We start from the raw sequence: 21,347 nt of genomic DNA, 5'->3' as shown, positions 1-21,347 counted from the left end.
ACCTTGATCTGTCAGCCAATTCCTTATGCGTGGATGGAGGAGCATGCACAGAGACCAGCTGAGATCAGTGAAATTTCATACAGACAAAAGGGATCTAACCAGGCTTAAGTCAGCACATCTTAAGTCAGGACATCTTTTCCTTCTCAGATATGTACCTTTCAACTATTTTAATCTCGGTGAACGTGCAGTTGTTTGCTCTGACATCTCTCCTTCCTTCCTTCTTCTGTTAGGTTTTCTGTTTTGATGAATGTGGGAAAGCCATCCTGTCATACTGTCCTAAAACTGACCTATGATAACAGGATAAAGCTTTTAAGTTTCCCTGTGAGACTTTGCCCATACTTACTGGATGTGGGATTACTATGCGTCAATGCCTCAAAGGCCCTCATCTGTGTTGCTGCTGCTTAGCAGGTTATCGTCCATCTGCTGACTGATGGTAGCCAACTGCCTACACATACCTAGCCACTGCTGTGCAAAATAAACGTGCTGCCTTAGATCTCCTTACGGTATAAGCCTTGCTAGAAAACAGACCATCAGCGTGGTTTAGACTAATGCAGGTTTAGCGTAAAGGCAGGCTTAGAGAGCTGACGCAGTCAGGTACCACAGCTCTGCTCAGAAGTGGCACCTTGCTAAGCCAGAGCAATGTTGTCTGCACTATGCATCCATTTTCTCAGATAAGCAGCTGTTTTAGCATGCTTCGCTTTTTTCCTCCAGTATCGCAACACATTTCCCGTTACATTTGCATTACAATGCAAGGAAAATAAAATGTAAACTCCTTATAGGCAGATAGGAGCCAACCACTGAGATACTTGCTTGAATTCTGCTGTTGCAAATTCCTACCAAAAGCAAATGCTATTAATCCAAACAAGGGCTGAGCCGGGACAAACTGGGAGATGTCCGAGCTAGCCCAATAATACAATTCCTAGTGAGTTCCTCTGTACCAATCTGTTAGAAAATAGCAACAGTGTGAGTACGACATAGAAAAAACCTCCATCTTTAACATTTCCTCTTCATTTTCAAGCAGTAGGGTATATACCCAGAACATCTGGCAGTAGGCACTTGGTCATATGGTTGTAACAGCAACATAGAGAAACATCGCATGTGAGAAAACCTATCAAAGTACATCTGATTTTCATCTTCATAATTGCAGTGGTCTAGCAGGTATTTTGGACAATCAGAGAAAAACAAATCTCCAGAGCTACCTGTCAAATAGACAAAGATAGCCTGAACTCCTAGAGAACATGGGGAGTTTTACCTGAGCAAAATCTGAATAAGGGTTTAAACCAGTGAGATAGGAAGCTGCTCCCAGAAAGAAGATACACAACATCTGGCATGATGCTGGGATGCTGCACCATCTCCATCTCTTGCCCAAATTCAGCAACGTATCTGCCATATCTTTTCAGAACAGCATCTTAAATTTCGTTCACTCTGCAGAGACTCTCACTCAGCCCTGGGATATACCTACTAAAAGTCATATTGTAATATTTAATATTTATGTTAAAGAATCAGAAGGCTCCGATCTAGGCCTGAAAACCTAAAATACCCCAACTGCATTTAAAACACCACCAGTGTAGGTGTCATTATTTACTATTTAAGTACCTGTCAAGTGCTGGCAATGTTCTCAAAACATGAATCAGGACAAAGTTATTTTATTTCCACTGGAAATACCTGAACCTCATTTAATCTGTTTCAGCTTTTGACCTGTCAGAACCCATATGGGATGAAGCACTGAGTGAATTATAGAGCAACAGCAACTTCTACTGTGCCCTAACTATTGATTAAAGTAGAAAGTAAGCATTTGCACAGTCCAGACTGAAGTGAAATGCCTTTCCTATTCAGAAGAACAGCAAGTTCAGTGCATGCTTTTCTGCAGTGTTGCTGCTACATATATTGCCCAACTGTGACCTGAAAGTGAAAACAGCTATAAACATGTATGAATCATCTTCTTAGATGATTTTTATCCAAGTTCAGACAGGTAACCTGGATTGTTAAGCTGTTTGTACCTTACTATCCTGCAGTTAAAGCAGAATTGAGGTAAGGAAATGTACATGTGTTGGTTTTAAAGTTGGCATTGTTCCTCTAACACACGAATAAAATTTAAACAAATCTCATTCCCATAAAAAGCTGGATTCTGCAGGCTGGGGATAAAACACACGCTGTTTACTCTTGCCATTAATGTTCTGAAAAGGCATTTTTCTGACACAAAACTCATTTTCACCCGTGTTTTGTTTTCGTAGCATGGTATTGATAATGTTTAAGCCTGTTGGACACCACCTCATGAAACATGCTAAAAATCAGCTTCATCAGCTGAGCATCCCACTGCTGTCTGCAGCCGGGGTCCCAGACACCATGGGCTTAAAAGCGAAAAGAAACCCTTTTGCCTCAGGTTAAAGATCAAAACAGAACATTTTGTTTTGTCATTTTAAAAAGAGCTTACTTGGATGTTTTAGTCTGAAAGAATAAATCAATGGAGGTTTCAACTTTGGAAGCCAATTTGGAACAAAAGGCAATGTAAAAACATCAAGCTGTCCCAAGGGCCTCACAAAGCCCATTTGCATCTTGTCTGTATACGCTGTGAGAAGGGAGTCTAATGCGAGCACTTGCCAGCTATTAGCACATGCTAATGAGACTCCTGCTATTGCCAGTTCAGGATGAGGACTGCAGGATTTTTCACAGAGCGGTGGGAGAGGGGGTACTGGCAATCAAGGAGTCATCATGGACAGGCATTTGTCCTCTGGTTCCCACTAATTAAAGCCTCTTTTGTGGCTCTTTTTAAAAAGCCTCTTTTTAAAACCACCATTTGTGGTGGTCCAAACGGCCAGCATGGAGGCAGAATGGGTCACACGGAGGGACACCATGGCAGATTTCCTGCACTGCAACTGCGCCTCCTTTCAGGCCAGTCCTCACCCAGACCAGGATCCCACTGATGCTGGGACACTGCCTGAACATGGAACCGGAAAAATTATCTGCCTTGAACAAAACGAGCTAATGATGTCTGTAAGCGAGGCATCTCTGGAGACCTAGAGCCTGTAGGAACCGGAAACTAGAAACTGGGAAGCACAAAGTGCAAGGGCTCTAGGGTATTTACACCCACTGAATACGAGGTTAAAAGATCCGTCACTGTAGTTGGACACAACCCCATTTGCAAGGCTGTCCAACTCCCTAGGAGAGACAACATCCCTGTGTCCGGGAGGGATATAGTCTGAGATGCCCAGTCAGCAGATTTAGCCCGTATCCTGCGTGGCACTGAGGCGTGGGAAGCCCTGAGACAGTGGCAGCCACCAGCGTGACCTCTGGGGCTCCGGCTGTGCACGGGTGCCCTGTCCAGCCCTCTGGGCATGCTCCAGGATCTGACTCCGAGCCAGCTTCCAACCATCTCACCTGAACAGCAACTGATGCTTGGTTTAGCTTCTGGAAACAGAAACGCAACCTCACCTCAGGGGAAATTTCATTACAGCCCTCGCTGTGATTTCCTCAGTTGGTACAGAGAGACTCACACACCCCCTCGCAAGAGTCATGGGAAAATGTACATCTCTTGCACTGCACAACATAGTCCATCTTGAGACAGTAATGCTAGCAGATACGACTTATCACACAGACTGTTCTCACACAGCACACCACATAACCTTGTGCCTTATTTGCATTTTGCATGAAAAGAGCAAGCAACATTAAGTTCAATCAGAAATGAAAGCAGAACCCATTCTAACAAATGGGGAGATAACAAGAGCCCCAATTCTCCTCTTGGACACGATCACAGCTCCTCTTACTGCCAAGCAGAGCTGGGAGCGCACAAGACAGGAAGAGGGCTCTTGGAGAACAGAAGAACCTGCTTTAAGGACACAACACAGAGCTACAATAACCAGGGAGAGAGAGAAGTAGAAAGAGACATACTGGAGAAGCTGACCATTGCGAAATGCTGACACCGGTCTCCTGTGAATTCGATCGGACACCTACCGGAAGAAAGAAAACCAGAAAGAGAGAAACAAGATAGCAAAATGACACCCAAACAGACTGAACTGAGGCCCCTTCTGATCCCTTCCACGACTCCTATCCGTCTGCTTTCAGCCTTCACCCTTACCTGCATCCCTAAGCCCTAGCCCAAAGCTGACACCAAGAGCCATCCCTGACTAGACCACTCTACATCCACCGCTGTGCCCGGGAGGTTTTAAGTAGTGTGGTGCATTTTTTGTCTTCAAACATACTTTGCTTAGGATCTGGCATGTACAATCGCAAAGGCAGTTTCTCCAAACATCTCTGTCCGAAGAATCCGTTTGGACATCTGGAGGGGAAAAGGGGAGAAATCACAGAACATGTCTGGCACCATTCTTGAGGCTAAGGTCAGAAATAAAAAGTGCATTGTGATGAATGGAAAAAATAAAGGCTTTACGCACTTATTTACTCTTTGCTTTGCTTTAACCAGGCACCTGCAACATCAGCATTCCAGCTCTATTTTTGGCCTGGGTCTTCAAGCAGCCAGCCAAACCCCTCCTTTCCTCCTCTGCCTGCCTCCTTCCTTCTCACCTGCTAGAAGCACCAGCTGGCAGGAAGATTGAGATGGGCTGGATGCTACTTTCAGAGACTCTCCTCGGAGCTGCTATCTAGACAAGACTGGCAAGAGGCACCACAGAGCGGTGAGCAGCTGCTCAGGCGACAGCGAGCGTTGTGTATGGCAAGCGTCTTCCCGTTATTACCCCAGAAGTACCCACAGGATGTTCCAGGGAAAAGGGTTATGTTGCGGTTAGAGAGAAAGCATGTGCAGAGTCTCTGTGTTAACAGAGAGAGAGGGACAGAGCAGAAAGCTGAACCGAACAGGTTTCACATGCTGCCCAACTGCGAGGCTCTCTCAGGCTATCCCGACCAATGTTATGTGATGGTCTGGGATGTGCCAGCTCATGGGGCACCAGTTATACATTAGCATGATGCTGCAGTGGCAGGGATAGTGCCCTGCAGACGAGGGCCACCAGGCACGTGCACCAGCTCATGAGTAAGCTCCCCAGAGCAGCTCCCAGGCTAAGCCAGGTTTGGGGAGCATGGGGACATGGGCAGGGGTGCAGTGGGAGCTGCTGAACCATGCATGGTGCAGCAGCACCAGCACCCTCTACACTGTGACCCGCCGCAGCTGCGGGTGAACCTGGGAAGCGATGGGAGCTCAGCTGTGGGTGGTCAAACGCTTCTCCCCCAGGCACTTATCTCTCTCCCTCACTTCACATCTTTTCTTCTGGCCTCCTTGGATAGTCCCTCAAAGTCATCGCTAGCTTTCTTGAAGTCCCAGCTCTTACCTGCCTGTCCCACAACTCACTCCCTCCCTCCCCAACCGACCTCTCCCTCCTCTGAGCTTAAGAGGTCTTTATCATTATAGCTAGCATCCTAACATCTGTCTTCCAACTTCCCAGGGTAAGCGGGGCTGCAGGCTCTGCGCCTCGTACACGTCAGACCTTCCTTGCTCTCAGCTGCTGCCCACATGATCGCACTGTCCCTCCATGTTCGGCAGGCCCCAGCTGGTCAACAAAGAAGGGACTGAAAGACACCTCAGCAAAAAGGACGTGAACCAGAGGCCCGAGCCTGAGGCCAATGGCTTAGCTCCCTGCTGGTCCACCACGAAGGACAGCGGGCGGCCGGAGCAGCGTCGGCACAGTGTCAGACAACTGGTCCCAACCTGTGCTTATGGTGGGGTGGAGTGGGGCAGATCCCGGTCCAGGTCCAGGTCCCATGCACTCTCTGCCAGCCCCGCGTGGGCAGTGCAGATCTGACCCTTTCGTGCCTCCCACAGGTATGCTAATGCCTGCTCCCAGTCTGCGGACACAGCGAAGGGGATGAGGAAGGGATGGCTTTGATGTTTAATATGACCAAAGCTTTGCAGTTCCAAAGCTTGTTGGCAGATTAGTTCTGTACTGTTGCTCAAGGGCTATGGCAGCATTTGTTGTTCTTGACAGATTTTGTTTAGATGGCACGTTACAGATATGCAACTCCAGTGGCAATAAAAAAAAGTCAAGAAGAGAGATGAAGTCCTGCTTCTCTCTACTTGCTTAAGGGAACACAGATGGGTTTTTTCAGCAACTATTTAGTTCCCTTGGGGGGAAGAGGTAGAAATTAGAGAAGTCGTCCCTATTCATTACGACCAGAAAATCTTGATTTTTAATAGTTCTCTCTCATCATGGACATACACTGATCTGGGCCAGCAGGTGGGAATCATGACATGTGAGGGAGCTCTAGGGGCTCTCAGCAGCCACACCAGCTGTACAGACCAAGGGTACACCAACCCATCTGTCAGGCCTGCAAGGATACAGACTTCTCCAAGCTGGAGGGCTCCTCTCCAAACGAGGGAGGTGAGATTCAGCTGAGGTCTGGGGAAGGACTTGAGGAGGCACCAGGTGGCTAGGCACAAGGCAGGACAAGGTGTAGAGATCTCCCAGCTGTGGCGATGGACATGGCTGGTGCCATTCACCCAGTGCACAGACATCTAATCCCTGCCTGGGGACCTGCATTAAGACTCCCGGGGGGAAGGCTGAGGCATTTGCTGACACACTGATACACCAAGTGCCACAGGCTCCTAAAGGAGGCCATCTGCCTGTGGGACAACCTGCTGGTACGCCAGAGGTAGCCTGAGCCTCGATGCTGGATGCTGGATGCCTACAGGGGACCTGCAGATACACCTCTGAATCCAGCATGATACAAGGAGAAGATACAGGCAATAAAAGGCTGCATAATCTCTCCATCCCATCTACTGTCCTTCTCCACCTCAACACCTCCACAGCTCCAAACCTGTCCATCTTTCACCTAAAGAATGCATTTCCCACTTCTCCAAGGCAGGGTTCCCCATGTCCAGGGGACATTTCACCTGCTGTCCCTCTCACAGAAGAAAGCTTTGGAAGGCCCTGCACGACTGACGTGGCTTTGGCACTTGATTTCTTGCTGGTTTTCAACTGCAGTTTTGGCAGGTCTGCACTGAGCAAAAAAGCTGGTGCACCCTCACTGCCCATGACCAAACCTGTTTTCTGCACTACGCAGCATTTGATTTTTGGGATCTGTGCTAACACCTCCATGTGGGACTGTGCTGGGCTATCTGTGCACCCCGAACTGCTCAGGGAGAACTTAAGGGCATGGCTCTGCGTGAGGCTTCACTGAACTCCCTAGTCATACACTTAAGTTTCTCAGTATCCAAGTCATTTTTAAAACTGGAAATTTGACTCCCTGGTCAGGCAAATATCTTTGAAAAATTCACTCTCTTTTCTCATTCTTGGACATTCATCTTGGAGCACAGGAAAGGGAGACATACCAGTAATGTCATTTCAATACCAGGGAGCCCAGCCAGCTCCCAAGGAAAGCCCAGCCCAAGGGGTTACCATCAGACATGAGGCCTGTTGACCTTCCCCGTGATGAAGTAGAGGAAGCTGGTGCCGGGAAGTGGAGTGAAGAAGATGCCCTGTTGGCAATCAAAGAGCACAAACCTAAGGCAGCTGGGTGATGCAGACTCACGAGGACAGCCCTAGGGAAGCATGACTTTGGAGAAACCTTTAAGAGATTGCACTGGGGTTTGAACAAGGCATCCAAAATAGAAGGCGTCTTCCCAATCCTTTTTGAAGTTTATTCATCACCACTGATAGAGTCATGAACTTATTCACAGAGTCTTCAAGGGTATCCAGTTTAGCTTGCAACGTGCTGCCCATTTGCCTGGAACCTGAGATTTCATGTATGTTGTGAGCACACCGAAGGGCCTCAAGGGTGCTGCTGAATGAAGCAAAAGTCCTACCCACCTCAAAAAGGGGCGCTTTGTCTGAAAGGAGCTAAAACTGTCTGAGGCGCACATCCGCAAGAGGTCAGCCAAGGCTGGAACTTCAGTGCAACTGAAGCTGCATGCCATTAAGGAAAGACTGAAAATTACGTGAAAACTGGTGGAAGGAAATAAAAACCCAGAGAAAGAAATCGGTGAGAAGTGAAAAAGCAAAACAGAAAAGTGTCAAAGAAGCTTTGATGCCATGACAGCTACCATATAGCCCATCTTCAGATCTCTGCAGTCAGCCTAGCGTGGGTGGGGAGAAGAGCTTTCTAGACAGAAGGCAGTAGATAACTGTCTTCTCTGTGTCTAAGGCAGCTCAGGCTTTTCATCTTTAGTTACTAGTGAATCAGCACTGGGAAGAGCGACAGAAAAGAAGCCCTCATGAACATGAGCACCTTCTGTCACCTCCCAAACTAGCATACAAGCTGTCAAGACACAGGTGCTGCTCTGGCGTCCCTGGGTCCTGATTCCTCATAAGCAAGGCTGCTGGCAGCAACAGTGACCAGGAGACCTTTGAAAGCATGCAGTGCTCATGGTTCCTTTTTTTTTAGCTGTCTCATGGTGGGATGAGTGGTGAAGGTGATGGTGAAGATGATTTGTTATTTATTACTATGGCTCCAGATGTGACTTCTAGGAAAGAAATTTCCATCGTGCATGGCACATGAGTCTCCCAGTCTGGACAAGAAGAGCAATGGAAAGCACCCCTTCTGCATGCAGAATCTGCTGCCTGTCGTAAGGGCTTCTGGGCAGCTCTTCTTCAGCAGCCAAGCATATGGCCTGAGAGATATACCTGAAAGCTAAGGCTCACAAAGGTCGAGAGACATGAGATGGTCTTTGATCATGGCATCCTTCTTCCTGCACATTTGACCCTAGTCAAGAGGTTTTGACTGGCTATCCCAGCAAAACGGAGTCCCTCCTCCTTTTGAAAGCTCTTGCAGGGAATACACAGATGGTGGACTATTCCTGCAAATATTACCTTTGGACTTCCTGGTCCACTCACTGGTGTCACAGAGGCCCAACATGTCTCTCCTCAAAGGCCAAGGGAAGCAGACAAAGCTGTGTCCGTAGGAATGGTCTTGGGGGAGTACAAGGCTGCACCAACCTCTTGCAGACAGCACCTTGTCCCCTCTCTAGCCTGTGTGGAGAACCCCCAAGACTGCCCTTGCTTAACTCCATCCCTCTGTGCCTAACCAGGTGCATGAAAATTAAAAAAAAAATTGCCACATCTGAAAATTTGCTACTTGCAAATGCCATCGATAAGACTGGTCAGGAATTTTTCTGTCCAGATTCTGTTCTTGCTGGAAAATGTCCAATTCTTTCAGTTTTGACCAATTCCTTAAGACTTTTTTTTACCCCATTTCAAAAATATCCATAAAGTTCTGCTCTTGGGTTCAGGATGAATTGCAGTTAAATATTTACATGGTAAAAAAAATGCAGTAAGATGATCAGCCAAATAAAGCATCTCAAAAAGTACAAACCAAACTGGTTTGAATGACCCATTTCTATGTTGTTTGCAGAGCACTTATTTATGAAAATTGAGAAACGTTGACCTTTTGCCCTGTATCAGGGCAGAGCAATAATTATTGTTAATTATTATTTGTTATTATTAATTAATAACATTACTATCATAATGTTCCTGCTGGAAGCAAACCTTTTTCTGCCCAGCTGTTGATCTAAATCTTGCAAGGGTTGGCACATTTCCTTTGCTCCCCCAGATCTTAATTACAGTATGCCAAATTCGGTAGCTCTCCTAATGCAATCCATGTTACAGAAGAATGTGAACGAGCAGGTGCTTCAAAATAACAGGATAAGGAGAAGCTGTAGCAGAAGGACACAATGCACTGATACAAGCAAATGGAGAAATGTTTCAAGCATGTTGCTTATTTGTGCGAAGGGCTGAAAAAGAAGACAGTTCTGTCATTGTCCCCTGACCAGTCCCAGATGATCAGGCTCTGCAGAGCCACAAAAGGCTGGACTCCACAAAATCGCTGATGGGAAGAAAAGAAAGCAACCAGAATAAATGCAGAGGCCTTATCCAGAGCAGCTAATCAAGGCATGTTTGCTATAAAGTAGAGTCCAAACCGCAGGGACACCCACTTCTGGGCTCAATGAAGAAAACAGCGCAGCTCTGACTGAGCTGTGGGAGCTCAGCAGGATCTGCACTGCTGTCTTCACCGAGCCTCGCTGTTGCAGGATCAGCTTCCACACTCTGATGGTTCTCAAGGGTCTGCTATAGTTATACGTGCGTTAAAAAGGACACACTGAACGGGATGCATAGATGGGCCACTTGAACCCAAAAAGGTACCTGATCTCATCATCCAAGACAAACAACATGCAAAACCCAATGAATGAGTCCTGGCTGGTTCAGGAGATTTGGAACAGGATGTGGAGATTTTCACCCCTAGCTCAACACTGTGGGCTCTTCATTTCCAAGGACGTTGCAACACCTCCCCACAGAACTGCTCGTGTACCCATGGCAAAGTGACATCCTTGTGGTTGTGCAATGTGCAACTTGTGCTGATCAAATCAGCAGAGTCATTGAGAGGGATGGCACAGCTCCTGACACCACAGGGGAGCTGAGCAAGCTGTGCTGCAAGGAGGATCACGGCCATACAAGATCAGCCTGACGTTCACCCCTTTGAATGGTGATCCGGAAAAGCACAAGGGAGCTGGCAATGTGGCTAACCCTTCAGAATGATCTTTCCCCTTTCCTGGGAACATCTGCAGGAAACAATATACATGGAGGAGGTAAGCAAATGGGCTTCTAGGAAGTCAACATGTAATTTTGTAAATTGGTGATTTACATACATCAACTCGTTTAAAAATGAATTGATCTTTTCTCTTTTGCTTTGTTTTGTTTTTTATTCTCTTCTTGACTTTCACTTTTTGTCTGAGGTCCTTCAGGCCTCTGACCTCACTCTCTCACGTAACGCAATGCTGTCAGCCCAAACCCAGAGAGTCTGTTTATCTATCCATATTTGTAAATCCTTCAGCCTGACTCTTGCAAGCACAACTGGTACAACATGATGGGAGGGTGTTGCTCTATAAAGCTCTTTAAGTCTTCTGATCCCATTCAATTTAGGAATATCCTGGCCCAGGGTACCAGCCACTTTGGTTACATCAACCACACAAAAGAGTCACGAAGCGCGTTTAAGTGGGCAGAGAAGGACTGTGCAGCGAAGAGACTTGGCTTTGTTTCTTTGTTTGGATGGGAAGACCCCAACTGTAGATAACGTGTGCCAAGACCTAACTGGGAAAAAGAGTATTATTTCGGCAGTGATACACATGCTAGCACAACCCCGTGGGGCATGGCACCCAGCAATAAAAGATTAGAGCAGCCTCAAACTGCTTTAAGTTGTGCCAAGAACCCAATGGGCTCCAGGACCGAGGCAGACCCAAGATCAGAGGCTGCTAGCCATCCCAAGCGCTACGTTCAGCTGGACACAACAAATCAGTCACCAGTCTTCTGTGTCCCAGCCCAGATCAAGACTTTCAGACTTGCTTGTGTCTCCCCTTCTGCAGGCACTAGAATTTGCTCTACTCAAACTCACCACTTCCCTACAGTTATGGTGAGAAACCAGTCCAACTTGTAAAGCCTCTCTGCGCAAAATGGTCTAGAGAAGGGTCGAGAAATTCTTCCTGTCAACAAGAGCCTGGGGCTTTTTAATTTACCAGGGCTGTTGAGTCAATTCTGTATGTGTGTGGCTCAGTCGTTTCCTGGGTTTATGCCGAAAATTTGCAGAATATCTGAGGCAGTTCACACTTCTCCCATCTAACTTCCGGGTGGTCTGTTTGCAGAGTCAGGATAACAGCACAGATTGTATCATGTTCAGGTTTCCTTTGACACTAGCATGTGTCGAATTTACTTCAAATTAAGGACAAAATTATGCAAGCACACAATCCAAAAAAGACACAATTTCTGGAACAGCTCCAAGTCTGTTCTGGGCTCTTCCCTGGTGAAGAAAACGCATTGTCCAAGGTCTAGCTGAAGTGTATTGAAAAGGGATGGAGGAGGTGGGTTTACAAGCAAACAGTTTGTTCCCCAGAATTTAAAAGACAAGGAGGAACACATTCCTGGGAAGCCTGTTAAAAAATAATAATAAAAGGCCAGCTGCCAATTTAGGCGATATCTGTAACAAATCAAGCATGAGCCACTTCAGGAGAAGAAATCATTTGAGAACCCAGCTGCTCTTTTTGCTCCAAAGTGCCAGGGGTAACTTCTACAGGAAGCATCTCCTATGCTTGTGGACAGCTGCAAAGAATGAAATCCACTCCAGGAAGCTGATTACAGGATGGTGGCAGGTAGTGAACAAGAACACTCTAAAATTCTGTTTTCTTATAGCTGGTATTGGAAAGGCTGGTAACATCACAGGAGTGCCGGGGTGCTAGAATCTCCTTAGCACTCAGTGAAGGAGGACTGCAAGCTGGCACATGGTGCCAGAAGACCCCCCAAGGCCCTACGGACTCTAATCAGAATAGCTAAGTGGGAACAACGCACAAACACATGTGTTGTTCCTGGCTCAAGGTGCTCACATGGCTCTTATTTGATCTCCAAGGCATTTGAAGAGGTTGTGTGCAGAAGGACCTATCGATCTCTTCCATGCTCATGTCTCAGAGGCATTGCATGGCTGGAGGACCAAGGCTGGCTCCCATGTTCAGGGTCATCCTGCATCTTTTGCCTCCTCTAGCTTCTCCTCAGAATCTGTATCATTGTATCTTTCACAAACCACAGCAGCAGATCTCCTGTCTTGGTGCAACGAGGAAGCTGTGAAACATTTCAGCATTTTCTTAGTTTGCAGGCAGACAAATGTGAAGTCCATTTATCCATCACCAGCCTTCCCCGAGAATCAACCATGCTATTGGGAAAGCCATTTTACGGGAAATACTATGTTCAGTTCAAATGCTTCTGCATCTCTCAATAAACTACCATCTTCTGGAGTCCAGAAACTCTAAAATTACACCACTTCAAAAGCCAGGATTTCTTATCTTCAGTCTATGATTTAATGATAAAAACATCTGAGGAGAATGAACATCCAGGTATCTCCTCAAGCAGTAAGATCAGAAATGACTGTACTGTGTGGAAGGCACTTGAGTCCCCTGGGTTCCTGTTAACACAGAACTGTCTTCTCTGGCAGATGAACAGTGACAGTGCAGACCTTCAAAGCACCTCCTTTTGGTTAGCACTTTGCTGCCCTTCCATACACACCCATTCAATTCCCATCTGGTTTTAGCAATTGGTATCTTGGGACTCATCGGAAAAGGAAATCTTTTTACCATCTGCAAGTAAGGAATTAAGGCTTTCAAATGATATGAAATAATTAGGTCTGTTTTGTATGGCACGTAAAATCTTAATGGAATCCATCACTGAGCTTCCCCTCTGTTCATCAGCTATCATAGCAGCCTGGTTTGAAGGTAGACCGTTTCTTCGCAAGGCTGGAATTACTTTGGTTAAAACAGTCTATCATCTGCTGAAGACGCTTGATAACTACCATGTGTATCCTTCTTTAGGAAAAATGGAGCCTTACCATTATAGCTGCGTATGGCAGGAGTTCAGGTAACTCTTGCTGTAATTAGAAATTGATCCAATTTGAAAAGTCTTGATTTGGATTCAAGTTCTTCGCAAAAGAAATAGCCTTGACATCTATGCTTTTGGCACCACCACGTTGCTTACAGATAGAGATAATGGTTCATAGACTCCTCCAGGCTTCAAGGGTTGAGCCCTCCCCAGCATGGAAAGACTGGAACTGCTGGGACTTCCTGGGGCTACAGCTACACCAGAATAGTGGCTGTGATTTTGATTCATCATATGGGGCTTCCCCCATGTTTCCTATGGGGAACGCTGGCAAGATGAACTTACAGTGGCACCAAGAAGCCAATGGCAGAGACAACCACCCTAAAGCACAGGTCTGTGGTGTAAAAGGACTGCTCTCACTTCACGGACATGGGAAACGTGGAGGACCACAGCATCTGGTTTTTGTCCCACCCGGCTCTTTTCGTGTCTGAAGGGGCAAGCCTGGGAGAACTGGAAGATGCTGTTCATCCTATGTTCTTCCCACCACAGCTGATCCTGCATTGGAAAGTGAGAGCACAGGAGGTCAGCAGAACGCATTTCCACATGGCCTTTCCTACTGCTCCCTGCCAAAACAAAGGAGTACTGGGAGAAGGGAGGAGTTGTGCCAAGCATAATCCAGCTCACAGCCCTTCCAGGAGGGGTGATGGTTCTGTTCAGATGCGTTCTTCAAGGCCTGAGGAGCTGAGGTGTCTAGTGAGCATCACACCATGCAGTGGCAGTGGTACTAGGTTGACATTCACAGATGTAAATACCTTTGGCTGTGCATCTCCACGGAGAGGTCTCTGGGCCACGCAGGGCGAAAATAGTCAGCTCTGGGCTTCCCCAAGCTGGGCACAGTGACGCCTGGATCCCCAGGTGAGCTCAGAAGCTGACTGCATCTGCTCAGCGAATGCACACCCGGGGCACCACCTCATGCTTACTCCGCAGGAGCCCAGGGGCAGGTACAGGTGTGCTTTGGGTACCTACATCTCCAGCGCTGGCAATCAGACTGCACTTTTCATTCGCAGTCCCCATTAGGCTTGGAGGGTGAGCTGTGAGATGCTATTGGGCTTGCTGGCTGTGATAGGTTTGAACCAGAGGTGAAAAGGTCTCACATCCCATTCCACATCCCTCGGACTATTCAGCCCCACTTTAACCTCTCCAAGAAATTTCATTTCAAGGATAACTTAGTATGTCTTCCTGGGGTTTTTTGCAGGTTTTAACATTTGGAGGGGAGAAATAAACAACCCACAGCCTGCCACAAAGTGGCCCAGAGTGGTGAACAACTGTGTGCTAAACCCACTTCTGGGCCCATGAGGTGCAGACAGGAGAGGTAAGAGGCAGGTCTCAGCAAGGGACCCCCTCCAGTCATGGAGGAGGGAGGTGGCTCTGCGCTGGGGAAAGCCCCCCTGCTCGGAGGGGAGGACGTGTCAGCAGGGGACGTGGAGCTTTGACCTAGCTCAGGGAGAGCAAAAGGAACCCAACCTTCCCTGAAGCTGCAGAGGAGAAAGGGAAGAAAGGGAAAGGAAACAGCCAGGACAAACAGATTCTTAGAGAAAGAGTCAGGAAAAGTGAACAGTGGCACTCACACAAAAAAGAAAAGATGAACGCTCCTCGCCCACCCCCACCCCTTTACTCTCCCTTTCTGAACCAGCACAGCTCAAACTGCAATTGCCAGGAGAATTTCAGAGCTACCCCTCCTCCGGCAGTTGCACAGAGGTCTCCTCTCCCCCAGCCAAGTGATTTCCATATTGACACAAGAACTACACACACTTACTTGCAAGACAGCTGATTAATCCCCTCGATGTAGTAGCATACCCCACCATTGACACAATAGGACTTGGCTGTTTCGTTGCATTTTCTAGCATGCCCAGACCAGGAGGAGAGAGTTGTGGTTACTGCAGGGGAAAAAAAAACACACACAAAAAGGATATATTGTTATTTCCTTTGTTGGGCAATTCTGTTTTCTTAGATGATTTTCAACTAATTCATTTGCCAAAGTAAAAACCCTGGAGCTACAAACCTCAGCCTGTGCCTTTAGACCCACCTTCACCTCTCCAGGTCCTGGGGCTGCGACTTGACCTTTCCTTTCCCAGCAACAGTGGCCAAGTGAGTGAGGAGTTGAGGACACGCCTTCCTCTAAGCAGCCAGCATGTCAGGACAGGATCATATTTTTGGCAAGCTGTAGGGAAAAGTGCCCCTTTCCCACCTCTCCTTGCCCTCCCCTTGTACATGCATGCAACCCTGCACCAGCACGCAGGCAAGAGGTTAGGAAGAACATGTGCTGCAGAGTCACAGAGTCACGGTGGCATGCTGCTGAGGCCTGATTTGCATCATGATACTGGAGCAAGATCCAGAGATACTGCAGGGAACATTTTATTGCTCCACATCTCTGGGAGGAAATAAGTTTTTATAGCCAGAAGCAAGTGCCCTCATTGTCCCCGGAACAGGTCCAGCGCAAGCAAGAACAGCTCCATCTCTCCCTCCCCTACTTCTGAGCATTCCTCTGTCATGCCCCAATGGGGCTGTCCCAAGAGACCAAGCAGAGGTTCAGCAGTAGAAGTCAGTCAGCCCCAGTGTGTGCTAAGAGGGAGGCAGCCAGCATGACTCAAGTTTCCTGGGATACAGATGCTTTTCCAAATCCAAATTTCTTTCTGGAGAAAAGCTTTCCAGCCATGTAAGGTACAAACAAAACTGACAGTACTCTACAGAATTTCACTGCAATTGCTGTCTCTGAATGACTCAGACAAACTTACAGCCAAAAACAGAGAGTCTCCATAGGCAAGACAAAGGCTTGTAGGAAGGAGAAAACCTTTTGTTAGAGCAACTGATACAGGTTACAAAAGCAGACCAGCTTTGGGGAATGCAGACCCATCTTCACATAACTGAAAGAAGGGCTGGGCACTCAAAAGCATCTGCTTTTTCCAACTGAACACTTAATCTCATTAAAGATAGTCCCCCTTTCTGGACTACTGACCTTGCTTACACCCTAACACAGTTACATCTCCAGCAGCGTGGCTACTACCTACTTTCCAGCACCTTTTATGCTGTACTCGAGGTTTCTGAGGAGATATCCTCCTCCATCCTGTTTTCCAAAACACGAACGAACCTCACGGAGAGGTTAGTGACTTCAGACAAGTCGCTGAAGACGGAACACCTTATTGACACAGGATTCAAGGAAGAAGGCTGGAGCCAGAGCCCCAGGCAGGAGCTAGTCAGAACCACGGGAGAAGCAGTGAGGCATGCCGGAGCCTGCCCCGGAGGGAGCTGGGGCTGCCCCACACACCTCCGCCAGCCCCCGTGCCCGTCCTGCCTCTGCAGCAGGCTCAGAGGCTGCCGCGGGTGCCTGCCCTGCTGCCTCTGGCTGCAGCCCACACCGCCAGAGACAAGGTCTCCGTTCTCACGCTCCGGCTCCAGCCCAGCGCCTGCCGGGCACGTCTGGGCTCTCACAGGTAAAGGAGGGCTCCCAGCATCCTGTGAAGCCTCTCACTTTTGGGTGATGCTTGGCACATGAGCAACCAAACAAGCTTGTTCTGGCTCTCTTGCTTTTAGGACGATCTCTGACTGCATGGGGTCCATGCCTCTCTGAATGAGGAGTTTGCTCATCAGGCTGTGAACGGCAGGAGTGGCCCATACTGTTACCTGCACACAGCTCAAGGCAGAGCCAAGCTTACTGTTCATTTTGCTTGAACCAATGCATTGTCCAACCCCATTGTCTTCTGTTCCCATAGGGAAGTCAACGCCTTCCACTGTCTGACAGAGATGGGGTTGTACACCAAGCAGAGCTATTTCTATGCTTTGCCTGGAATAACCATCGCCTCTGGGGTTGTCTTTTCACAGCTATCCAGGGCAGAGCAAGTTGTCCGAAAGTGCTCTACAAACAAGACATGGCAAATACTTCAGCAAAGACTGAAAATGCACATGGCCCTGGGACAGCAAATAGCTGCTCCCCTCCTAGGGCACGTAACGCCAGCCAGCTGGGAGCCAAATGTGCAGAGCAGTGTACACGTACTAGAGTGTATGCTGGGTTTTAGAACAGACAATGATTTGACCAAACCACCAAAGAAGTCCTTGCAAAAAAACCCTCAAATATGAAAACTCCCCAACTTTTGTAGGGAAATTTAGCGCTCCTTTCTAGTTAAGATTAATGGGAACTAGAAGCCAAAGCCATCGTCATGGCTTTGTGACAAGTCTGTATAATTTATACCTTTATGAGATAGTAGCACATTTTTTCTAAGGCCAGTGGAGAGCTGCGGGTTCAGGACAGAGGAGCTCTAACTGTGTGTGATAGCACCTGGACTTTCTTTGCAAGGCTTGTCCTTTAGCTATTGCTTGATCCAGCCACTTAAACAAGCCTTAACACCAAATGCCATTTTAAAAATGGGCATGAAAATAAAACCTAGCCTGGCAGCATGCAACTGTGTCCCAAAATGCAGTCGGAGCCAGGCTGTGCACGGGCTTCACCGTGCATGTGCGTGGGAAGCTGCAGGTTGTGCAGGCTGCCAGGCTAGGAGGAGCTGCCTGCTTTGCTCTGCAGCTCTCTTGGGGCTGGCTGGGCCAGTCTTCTGGAGGCAGAAGCAGTGGCAGAGCAAGCAAGGGCCTGCCAGGGAAGTGTGAAAATTGCAGGGGTGCAGGTACACAGAAGATGGCCACTGTCCCTTCAAACAGTCCCTGAGTGCTGCCTGGCCAGCACACAGCATGGGAGCTGCTGAAAGCTGCTTGCAAGGCGGCCTTCGATTTGGAGTGCTTGCAGGCCTTTACTGAAGGACCTTAAAACTGCACAATGAACGGGTCTCTGTTAAAGCTGCAAGCACGCCGTCAGATCAGGGAGCACTGAAACTTCATGAATCAAAGCGCTGGTGCAAACGGAAAGGCACATGGATGAAGAACAAGCACAGCGTGCAGGAAGCCGTCACCCCTGCAACCATCAAATGTACCAGTTGCTAGCAAGCAAAACGATCCATCTGGCAAAGTCTCACATCATAAATCCTACAGGAAAGGATTCTGGAGCGAGCCTTCCCACAGTAAGGGAGGAGCAGAGAAGGAGAAATAAAAACAGAGCCCAGAAACCTCCCCATAGAAAACACCTCAGATAAAAATGTACCCTTTCCACCAGAAAAGGTGGACAGGAAGATGCAGTGCTGTGTGATGTTGTGATACCAGAGTGGATTACAGCGCTGACCAGCTAGAGATTGCATGGGATTTTCATCCCATATAAACAATTTTGTTCCTTTTAAACAAATAAAAAAGAAACTGACATGAATGAGGCTTGGGACATGCATGTTGTGCACTTCTAGAAAGAGACCTGTCAACAGAGCTATGCCTGTCAGAAAAATACATGGTTGGTCAGTTCTCCTAGAAGCATCTTGTTAATGTCGTTATCTTTTAAATCCTGTTTTCTGCAAGTACCGTGCCTTTTCTCCCAAAGAAGCACAAAGTGTTTTAAAACTGAATCACAAAATCATATTACTATGGTCCATTTGTTAGCAGCAGAGATGTAGCAAAGGCTTCAAAAAGAGGCAGTCAGCCCTGTTCCCTGGTAAGAAGAGAGTGTCATGAAATACAGGCCATTATAAGACTATAAGCTGAGCAGTACTGGTCAAACCAAAGCCCTGTCTTGCCTCTGACAGTGGCCAATAGGCAATGCTTAAGGAAGAACATCAGTACAAGCATGAAATTATAATTTTCTTCTGGCCACCTAGGATGAGCAGCTCAGAGACAACCTAAGTTAGCTGCAGTATCTTTACATTTAGTAGTCTTTGATGGATTTCTCTTCCATGAACATGTCTAGTTGCTGTTTGAACAAATCTAATCTTGTAGCATCCACAATATTTTGTGACAAGAGCTCCAGTGTTATGTACACAGTGTGCAAAGACACATCTCCATTTATGTCTTTTAAACCTGCCCCTTCCTGGCTCTTGTATTAGAAAAAATAGTGATCATCCCCACTCATTTCCCCTGTGCTACCTGTGGCTTTACAGGCACAGCCAGCCTTTCCTTCCCTAGCTGGAAAGCAATGATCTCTTTAGTAGCTTCTTATACAGAGGTTGACCCAGCTGCAGTCCTTTTTTCTGCCATCTCTGGTTCTGTTTTTCCCTTTGGAGACAGCAAGACCATCCTGCACACATATTTATGTCACCCTGGTTTGTTCTCTATTCCATTCATAGTAATTCCTAATGTTCATTTTGAGTTTTGATGTACTGAATACAGATCTTTATCTATTATAACCCTGAAATCTCACTCCTGCGTGGTAACACAGAGTCCGGAGCCTCCCAAGGTGCCTGATTGCTCTGGGATGTTGCTGCAGCTGGGACTTCATGTTCATGAGGGCAGTAGCTGCAACTAGTTTGGGAGCAAGGATGGAGAGACCTGCCAATTCAGAGAGCAGCTCTGGTGGAGGGACAGAGGGAAGCGAAATGTCTCGCTTAGAAAATGTTAATTGTGCCTGGGTTGAAATGCGGCCCCCTTTGACACCATGTGGCTGCAAATCAGAGAGGCACCTTGAAGCATGAGGCCAAGGGAGATTCCAGTGGGTTTCCACCACACTAGCAGGATAATTCCCAGATTCACGAGTCACTTCATGTTTAGCTGTATTCCCCCATCAGCCTGGGCCACTGGAAATACCTTAACAAATATCCACCTGGTGCTGAGTCATCTGCAGTTCGATGACCAACGTTGATAAAGTGAGCCTCACGTACATTTTATTTGCAGTCATGCACGTTCATTCACCTCCACTCCAAACACCACTCAGGTGTCCCCAGTGATCCAGAAGTGACTTCCCACAGCTGTTTTACCTTAACTGCCACACGGTACCAGGCAGATTTTACTCCCTATTGGCTGGTGTGGTAGAATAAGTCCTTCATTCAGCCTCCAACACAATTCCATCTATCCCAAATGACTTGGAAGTTTGTAAAATTACTGAGATAAATGGAGATCTCCAGCTGATCTCAGTCCCCGGGCTGAGAACAAAGCAGAAGGAAATAAGGAGGAGAGGATAGGGAAAAGAGGGCTGCCTCTTGATGGATGTGATTGAGAACGATCTGAAGCCACATTTTATCATTGCTGGCCCAGTCAGTGAGGACAGTGCAGCATAAACACGAGAGATTCAGAGCACCGTAGCCATTCAGAGCGTCTACTTTCCACCGCACACCTAGGTTATTCGGGACTAACATCAATGACAGGGCAACAGAGAGGAGAGCCACGGGCACTGACATTGCCATGTGGACTTCCCTTCACACAATCCATCTACGCAGAAAGGCCATTAATGATTGTGCAGGGATTCTTACACAATTCCTACCATGCACGTCATTTAACCTTTGCAGACAGCTCACCAGCCTGTTCTCAGAAATCTGGTGAAATACTCCCCCCGCAAAGAGTTAATTAATGCAGCTTGGACTATAAATTATCGTTAATTTTTCACAAACTACAGCTACTGTCAAGGAGAGCAGGGAGACAACCATAGTTTCACTGCTCCTTTTTTTTTTTATAAATAACTTTGGCTGGTGGGTTCATAGAGCACAGACACTTTATTCTCTCAATATTTAGACATTCAGTTAGACAGATGAACTCAGCTGGTTGGAGAGTGTATACAAATTGCCTGCTCTGTATATGCCTCATGTACTTACTGATAAAACACAGAATTGCTGAGGTACCTCTCAACCGAGTTCATCCAACTGCTTGTCAGGAGAACATGGATGAGGAGGTGTCTGGCCAAGCTATTCCTTAGTTGTAGCACTGTAATCCTGGCGCGAGCCACACTAAATCCATGATTTACACTGATTAATACACTGAGGGGCTGGTGATCCTAACCATTCTCTCTGTGGCAGACTTCTGTACGTCTGGTATGACACTCTCTTCTCTTAATAAACCTGAACAGAGGCTGGATGCTCACTGCTGCTATCTGTACATAAAATCAGAAGGGCCTGTGCAGACAGGGGCTCGCCTGGCAACAGACTGGGGACTCTGGAGCTCATAAAAATTCTGCTCCTGTGTGTTTATTCATTTGGAAATGACCCAATATTT

At 47.3% G+C, this 21,347-nt stretch overlaps 1 protein-coding gene across 1 annotated transcript in view; it reads right to left on the bottom strand.

Moving 5' to 3' along the window:
* Positions 1-21,347, bottom strand: part of NRG2 (neuregulin 2) — a 169,091-nt gene that overhangs the window by 18,950 nt on the left and 128,794 nt on the right. Inside the window, exons 5-6 of the mRNA XM_050905421.1 lie at positions 15,103-15,223; positions 3,889-3,947 (exon numbers count right to left, since the gene is read on the bottom strand). Of these exons, the coding sequence (XP_050761378.1) occupies positions 3,889-3,947; positions 15,103-15,223 (180 nt within the window). The remainder of the gene's footprint in view (positions 1-3,888; positions 3,948-15,102; positions 15,224-21,347) is intronic.

This window comes from Gymnogyps californianus, chromosome 14 (assembly GCF_018139145.2).
Source record: "Gymnogyps californianus isolate 813 chromosome 14, ASM1813914v2, whole genome shotgun sequence".
Taxonomy (NCBI): Eukaryota; Metazoa; Chordata; class Aves; order Accipitriformes; family Cathartidae; genus Gymnogyps; species Gymnogyps californianus.
This window is presented reverse-complemented; position numbering and strand designations above follow the sequence as displayed.